This window comes from Sinocyclocheilus anshuiensis, unplaced genomic scaffold (assembly GCF_001515605.1).
Source record: "Sinocyclocheilus anshuiensis isolate Anshui unplaced genomic scaffold, SAMN03320099.WGS_v1.1 scaffold1141, whole genome shotgun sequence".
Lineage (NCBI taxonomy): Eukaryota > Metazoa > Chordata > Actinopteri > Cypriniformes > Cyprinidae > Sinocyclocheilus > Sinocyclocheilus anshuiensis.
The window spans coordinates 153,391-160,400 of record NW_015554222.1 but is presented as its reverse complement, the minus strand read 5'-3'; the positions used below and the strand labels follow the sequence as shown (position 1 = coordinate 160,400).

Here is a 7,010-nt window from a genome sequence, read left to right as displayed (position 1 = left end):
CCTCCTGATTGTGTCATCAATGCTCGGTACCGGCAGATGGGGCAGAGATGCCTGAAAGCTGTAGAGCAACGGTCGCCGACCAGACAACAGCTTTACAAGACTCTAAAACAGACAGAATAATTCATAAATTTAGCCACTTTTTAAACTGCACTATACATACATTTAATTTAATGGGAGACGCACCAGCCAGACTTTAGTAGAGAAGCTCATTTTGCCATGTGACTCAAAGATCCAGCTGTGATAGGACAGGAGAGCTTTCAGGATGTACCGCAGCAGGAAGATGAATGATAACCACAGGCCTGTGGCAAACAGGATGGCACTCAACACCGTCTGAGTCTGAACAGTCATAAACTCACTACATAGAAAAAATAAATATATATATATATATATAATTAAAAAGTTATATATATTAAAATACAATTTATTAATAAATTATTAAAAAATAAATAGATAATATGTATGCAATCTACACAAGTTGTTCTTTAGTACTGTTTGTTTCAAAGCTGCTTTAGCCATGGATGACACTGGCTTAGATTTATGTATCTGTGTTTATACATAACCATCATGGTCGTACCTGAAGTTTCCATGAACGTGTTAGTAAGTTACCTCACAAGTAGAGATGTCTTTATCCTGTCAATCATGCCCATGAAGGGGTCAATCCTGGCATACATGGTGCTCATTATCGCAATAACTACAATTAACCAGCTGGAGGGACTGGCGGGATACACACCTGTGAGAACACCGTTCTGCTCAAAATAAAATAAAATATAATTTTTTTAGATAGACCGACAGACAGACAGACAGACAGATAGATAGATAGATAGATAGATGATTGATTGATTGATTGATTGATTGATTCACCTTGAAGCGTATGGCCCGTTTCTTCCATGATGTCACTCCGGACGGACCGGACGGACGGACGGACGGACAGACAGACAGACAGACAGATAGATAGATAGATAGATAGATGATTGATTGATTGATTGATTGATTGATTCACCTTGAAGCGTATGGCCCGTTTCTTCCATGATGTCACTCCAGATAGGTAGATGTGTTTGAGAACCTCACGGCTCAACTGTAGGTCAATGCCATCAGGGGTGACAGTGAACTGAAATGCCACTGCCTGATGAGCCTCTGCCATTATACAGGCTTAAAGCACAGCCTGAGGAAAGAGATGGGTCATCATAAAGTACCTTTTGCAAACACTCAGTTTATGCCATGTTTACATGCCATTTCAGCTCAGCTGGTGTAGGCTAGTGGAAAGATCTGGGCTAGTAAGTGAAAGGTTATGGTCGGGATGACCGATGGATTATCACCATTGTGCTATTTGTGACACTTAACCTCAGGTTGAATGTTTTTGTGATCAATGTATTGTAAGTCCATGTAGATACAAGCATCAGCTAAATTAATAATAAGTAAAAAATATATATCTTAAACTGCTTAAATTATAATAAAATCCAGAGAATTTATGTCCTTATGGAAGGCTTGAGGTTGAAACCAGGGGAAATTTGCACACTGTAAGATCAAAGACAGGTCCAGATCAACTGGAAACATCCCATGACATTTATGAACGGGAGAATTATTAAGATCAATCACTACTGTGCCATTTCACCTCAAATTGCTCCAAGGAGAATATGCTTTAATTAATAAGATTCCTGTCTTATTAAGTCTCTTATAGGTTAAGATTCTGATAAATGACAAAAATACATTTATGAGAAACTATATAGACCTACAAATGACATGTAAGTCACAGAGTTCAGTTATGCAGTGCCACTGTCAAGCTTATGTTTCTTTTTCCGTGTCATATGACTGCAGTCAGAAGGACTGAAGGACGGAAGTGGGGCAAAGTTGAACGGTCAGAAATAACGTAGTAGGACATCTGAGAGGGCTGAGCTCTATGTGATTTCAGTGACACTGGCCAAAACACACATGATGTCTGATGCATGACTGCGTAGATGAGGATATATTTTTTTTTTTAAATAGACATGCATTTTGTATGCTAAAAATAAACTTTTCATATTAGATTTGACAGACATTGCTATATTTGTGAATGGTACATTTTGTTGATCATTGGGATAATATAAACAATATGCCAATTTCAAACACCAATATGTGGTGCAATAAAAAATTACAAAGAAAAGCATATTTAAACAGTTCTTAAATATTTACTACAAAGAAAATATTTGTGATCACCAAAATAATTTTACAGAGACCGCTAGACAAGACAGCTATAGCTTAATCATGAAAGATTATCAAACAGAAAAATTCAGAGTGTCTTTAAAGGATTTTAATAAGAAAAATAATGGATTTACATTACCTGCAATGCAACAGTCAAACACTGTAAGTCAGATGAAACTTAATGGATAAAAAGATCCGATTTTCTTTCACTAGGGCTGGAATGTCCTTTAACTGTTCTTCACGCTTGTGCCCTTCAGTCGACTCCTCATCCACTCTGGGAGGAAGTCTGTAGCTCATTGACTTGTTATCTCCTCTTCTACTCAAACTTTCTCCTCTCCCTCCCTCTCTGTTTTCCTTTATTTTGTGATTTGCCTGTTTTCTGTGAGTGTTGCTTTCTTCTTGAACTACCTGTTCTTCTCTCTTAACTACCTGTTACATAGTGACCCTCATAAATGCTCGTGCTTGTTCTGTGTATGTGTAACTGGATACTTTCAGGGCAGAGTTAAACTGGTGGCTGTACAGTCAGTACACACTGTATGATCAAACACAGGCCCAAATCTTAACAGTGCTGGAAATATCCCACGGCTGCATGCCAGAGCCCTCTGACGATAGTTGTATGAGACTGAGAGACTTTATGTACATGTGTCTTTGTAAAATATCTTTGAAATGAGGCTTTTAAGTGTGTTATGCAATAGGTCAGGCATCTTAGAGACATTTTTTAATATTACATAATAAGGAATTTGATGGACAATAGCAGAAAATTGGATTTGTATATTTTGTTTAGAAAATGTGGGCGGTGCTTGTCCAAAACCTGTTGCCATAATGCCAGGGAGCTGTAATGTGATTGCCAAAGTGTTCTTATTGGTTTTAGATGGTTGCTTACTGATTCAAGTTAAAAGATCCCACTTCAAAGTTTCTATATTAATGTGGGCTCTAGATATGGTTTGGTTCATCTTTCAATATAAATCTATGGGATTTTTTCCCTTCCATTTTATTATCGGGTGAATTAATGCTGATTACTAAGAAAAGTAATAGCACACCTCTCCTCAACAAGCTTCAAGATGTCCATAGCATAAGCAGTGCAGGATAAGTTGCATATAAAAATGATAGAAGTTTACATTTCTGAAAAACTTAACATCAAAGTATGTACAAAAGTAACAGTCATGTCTTAGCAAGCACCACTAATTGTGTACACATCCTGTGTAAACTGTAATTACGCCAAAGAAAGATTATGCCACAATAACAGGTTCTCACAAAATGCTTTACTTTACACAAGTTGATACATTTATTTATGAAATATTTTGTTACATTTTGTTGCAATTAAACAAGAAGAAAAACAAGGTCAGAAGTAGAGGTGGAAAAGGCTCTCGTAGCAGGTGGTGACAGGGAGGGAAGGAAGAGGACAGAGGGACAGTGAATGCAGGTTCAGTTTAACTATAGAATTGTCCTTCATCCCTGACATGTAGACCTCATTATGCAGAATGGTGCCCTGGCCAATTAAAGTGGTCTTCTCCATTGCTCTGATACAGCCCCACTTCTGAGATTCCACACAGAAAGATGTCACCATGGTTTCAGAATTGTTCCCTCCAATTACAACCAACTGATTATTAGCAGCACCCAGGAAGTTCAAGATGGGGAGGTCTGCACTGGAGCGGGTTAGTGTGGGGAGCAGCTCACACCAGCAATCTGAGAGGAAGAGAGAGAATTCTTACAAAGAGAAGGACAGGTTAAAGTCAGCATGAAAGAGAAATTCACCCGCTCTATTTTCTGAATGCATCTTATTAATCTTGTGAATGATTTATCCATGCTTATGACCCTTTGGAGACATATGCTGCAAGTAAGTTTCACTTGAATGAACATCACAACATGCTTAGTTCATATTTGAAAGCTAGAGGCTAATAGTCACCCTTGAGCAACCTTACATCTTGAGCAAGGAACTCAATGGCAACAGCTCATGGATCAACCCTGAATGTTGTCTGAACCTTTCGGTTACCACCTCAGATCTTTAATCACTAGACTACATCACACCAAATTGTACCTTGTCTAGTATCGTAGCGCAACACCAGTTTCTCTCCAGTTCTCTGGATGTTCCCCAGTACATAGAGGCAGTGTCCCAGGCTGGTTGTGAGTGGGGAATCATGGGAAAGGGACAGGCTGAACTGGAAGTCTGTCAGAGGGAGAGAGGAAACAAATTCCCAGGTGTCTTTCCATGGATCATACTTCTCCACAGCAGTGTAGATGCCTGTGCCGGAGTCAGGAGTCACAAGGGAATCCAGATACCAGCCGCCCACAGCAAAGATTCTCCCCTCACACACAGCTGCACTGAAGTGACGCCTGTGCTGAGAGGGATCATGGACAGTCACATTGAAACTTTGACCTTTATTCCTGCATATCTGATACTTATCAGCTGGGAAACGTAGGTTTTGGAAATGAGACCTTAAAGGACAATATGTTCCAGGCAGAAATCTGCCCATGCTAGGCTATACTATTATAGGTCATGAAGTTGGAACATGCTGAACTGGTTTGTTACTGGTCAAAGGTGGTCTACAAGACCCAACCAGCTTGACCAAGATGGTCTCGCAGTACACTTAGGTACCACCTGCTTGTAATTCAGCTGGTTATCTATGTAAACCGCCTTGGACCAGCAAATGACCAGCTTGAAACCTTAAGAGTAGATGAGTGTACTGTCACTGGCAAAGATATTGACCTTTATCGTAATGTTCATACCTTAATCAGAGGAGCTGTTGATACCCATTGATTGGTAAAAGGGTTGTAGCGGAAGGAAGCCATCTTGAACTCATAACCCTTCTTTACACGGTGTCTATAACCCCCTATGAGATAGAGGTAATTATAGAGAACCGCTGTGGTGAAGCACCACTTATCTGCACAAAAAGGCAGATCTGTGATAGAACTCCATTTCCCATAATCCTTGTCTTCCTCCAGCCTGAAGAGCTTTCGAGCAGCATCTGTTTCCAGGTCATTGCTTGAGGTCAAGTTCTCCTTTCTCAAGCAGCATAAGTGTGGAGTTCCCTTTGACCTTAATCTGAGAAGCTTTGCTTTAAGGTGTGGATCCAAGCCCTGACTCAGGTGTGGACGCTCCAGTAGATACTTGCTCAGGTAGGTTAGCACAGTCTCTTGGAGCTCCTCACTGCAGAGTTCTTCAGCCAGCTGTAGATAGCCTAAGCAGGTGTGCTCCGTTAGGGCTTGAGAGAGGGCAATCAGTAGACGATTGGTGAACCCGTAAGCAAGCAGGTAAGTGCTCACCCGTAGGTGTTCCCCAAGGAGGTCTTCAGAAATGCAGAACTGCTGTAGGAAGCAGAATTGTAGAAGGTTGTGGAAGACTGGAGAGGGAACAGGTTCTAGGTGTACCAGCTGTTCGGATGTCTCTCTCATGCAGGAGTGGGACAGAGCCTTGAAATACTCGCTGCAGTCTGCAAGCTTCTCCAGATCCACCTAGAAGTAAGTGCTGATAAGCATGACATCATGTGTTTGTGGGCCAAGGTTGTTACAGTCTGTGGTTTATGTGTAGATACTCACATGGAAAGTATGTGTGCTGGTTTGCACCATTACCATTTGTCCATTGCTCTGGTGCCGATAGGTCCTGTACTCTTGATTTGTTCTCCAGATGTCTGCCTGTAGGTTATCAGATTTCTCTTCTACAGCATCAGAATCTGCCTGTCTGAACTGAACCCAATTTAAACTATTTTTGAAGCACAAACATCTCTGTATCTGTTCTATACTTCTTTTCAGCAATGTGCAAAAGTACATTAATGCCACAACTATAACCTGCCATAGATTAGCCATGTTCTCATTTAGGTAGAATACTCCAATACTTGTAGGACTTAAAAGGTTTTGTATGGCTCTTCAGCTGCAATTTGAATGGCGTTAAAATGTTGCATTTGGAACTATTCTAGACTATCATTCTAAAGAAAGCCTGACTCACAATCCCAGCCAAGGCCATGTCATTCCATGGTGGATGGAGGATAAATCCAGGTCTTCAGGAACACATGTGCTGGTTTGCACCATTACCATTGGTCCTTTGCTCTGGTGTCGATAGGTCCTGTACTCTTGATTTGTTCTCCAGACGTCTGACTGTAGGTTATCAGACTCCTCTTGTACAGCACCAGAATCTGCCTGTCTGAACTGAATCCAGTTCAAACTACTTTTGAAGCTCAAACATCTCCGTATCTGTTCTAAACTTCTTGTCAGTCATGTGCAAAAGTACATTAATGCAACCACTAAAACCTGCCATAGATTAGCCATGTTCCCATTTAGGTAGAATACTCTTAATACTTGTACGACTTAAAAGGTTTTGTATGCTTCTTCCACTGCAATTTGAATGCCTGACGCACAATCCCAGCCAAGGCCATGTCATTCCATGGTGGATGGAGGATAAATCCAGCCTGTTTTTTGGTAGATCATGCATGGAGGTTTTCAAGGCTCAATATGGCGCCTGTGTGCCAGAGCAATCACAGTAGAGCTATTTTAGGGGATCTCTGGAACAGGAAACTAATATGGTGGCCCACTCTGTTCAGTCTACTGTATTACACAACACTTTAATTATATATACTTTTTATTGATCTATGTATTTAAAACATTTTTCTTAATTAAATTTTTGAACTGGTACAGAAGTAGTGTTTTGAATAATGCATTATCTTACATATTCTTATCTTACATAAAATATATTAAAATGACATATTATGGCAGAAATGAACAAACCCCAAACAATCTCTATATCTTTATAGGTCACCGTTACTTGGAATGGAATTCATAACCCTATCCGAACAACTCAGATCGTTAACCTTTTTAGTTACTTGTATTTCAAAATTCAA

At 40.1% G+C, this 7,010-nt stretch overlaps 2 protein-coding genes across 5 annotated transcripts in view; both read right to left on the bottom strand.

Moving 5' to 3' along the window:
• LOC107671150 (carnitine O-palmitoyltransferase 1, liver isoform-like) overlaps positions 1 to 2,670 on the bottom strand; it is an 8,721-nt gene extending 6,051 nt beyond the window's left edge. Inside the window, exons 1-5 of one of the 2 annotated variants that reach the window (XM_016464008.1) lie at positions 2,318 to 2,670; positions 1,001 to 1,162; positions 607 to 746; positions 184 to 355; positions 2 to 102 (exon numbers count right to left, since the gene is read on the bottom strand). In XM_016464008.1, the coding sequence (XP_016319494.1) occupies positions 2 to 102; positions 184 to 355; positions 607 to 746; positions 1,001 to 1,141 (554 nt within the window). In that variant the 5' untranslated portion in view covers positions 1,142 to 1,162; positions 2,318 to 2,670. The remainder of the gene's footprint in view (position 1; positions 103 to 183; positions 356 to 606; positions 747 to 1,000; positions 1,163 to 2,317) is intronic. The other variant, XM_016464007.1, reaches the window with a different exon arrangement.
• A 775-nt stretch (positions 2,671 to 3,445) lies between these two features.
• Positions 3,446 to 6,132, bottom strand: LOC107671151 (kelch-like protein 13). Of its 3 annotated transcripts, none has more exons than XM_016464009.1 (4): positions 5,716 to 6,132; positions 4,906 to 5,631; positions 4,217 to 4,517; positions 3,446 to 3,885 (listed from the first exon to the last, which is right to left on the bottom strand). In XM_016464009.1, the coding sequence occupies exons 1-4, from the start codon at positions 5,980 to 5,982 to the stop codon at positions 3,521 to 3,523; spliced, it is 1,659 nt and encodes a 552-aa protein (XP_016319495.1). In that variant the 5' UTR covers positions 5,983 to 6,132; the 3' UTR covers positions 3,446 to 3,520. The 3 variants fall into 3 exon arrangements, with proteins under 3 accessions (XP_016319495.1, XP_016319498.1, XP_016319497.1); XM_016464011.1 differs by having other exon boundaries at positions 3,451 to 3,864; XM_016464012.1 differs by lacking the exon at positions 5,716 to 6,132 and having other exon boundaries at positions 3,448 to 3,885; positions 4,906 to 5,632.
• Positions 6,133 to 7,010: the final 878 nt, after the last annotated feature.

Excerpts from the sequence above, each read along its gene's own strand:
- LOC107671151 (XM_016464009.1), bottom strand. The coding sequence starts at position 5,982 with ATGGCTAATCTATGGCAGGTTATAGTTGTGGCATTAATGTACTTTTGC. Across the intron at positions 4,518-4,905 it reads CAACAGCTCCTCTGATTAAG|CACAGGCGTCACTTCAGTGC; the intron begins GTATGAACATTA and ends GATCCCTCTCAG. Across the intron at positions 3,886-4,216 it reads GCGCTACGATACTAGACAAG|AATTCTCTCTCTTCCTCTCA; the intron begins GTACAATTTGGT and ends TCTCTTTGTAAG.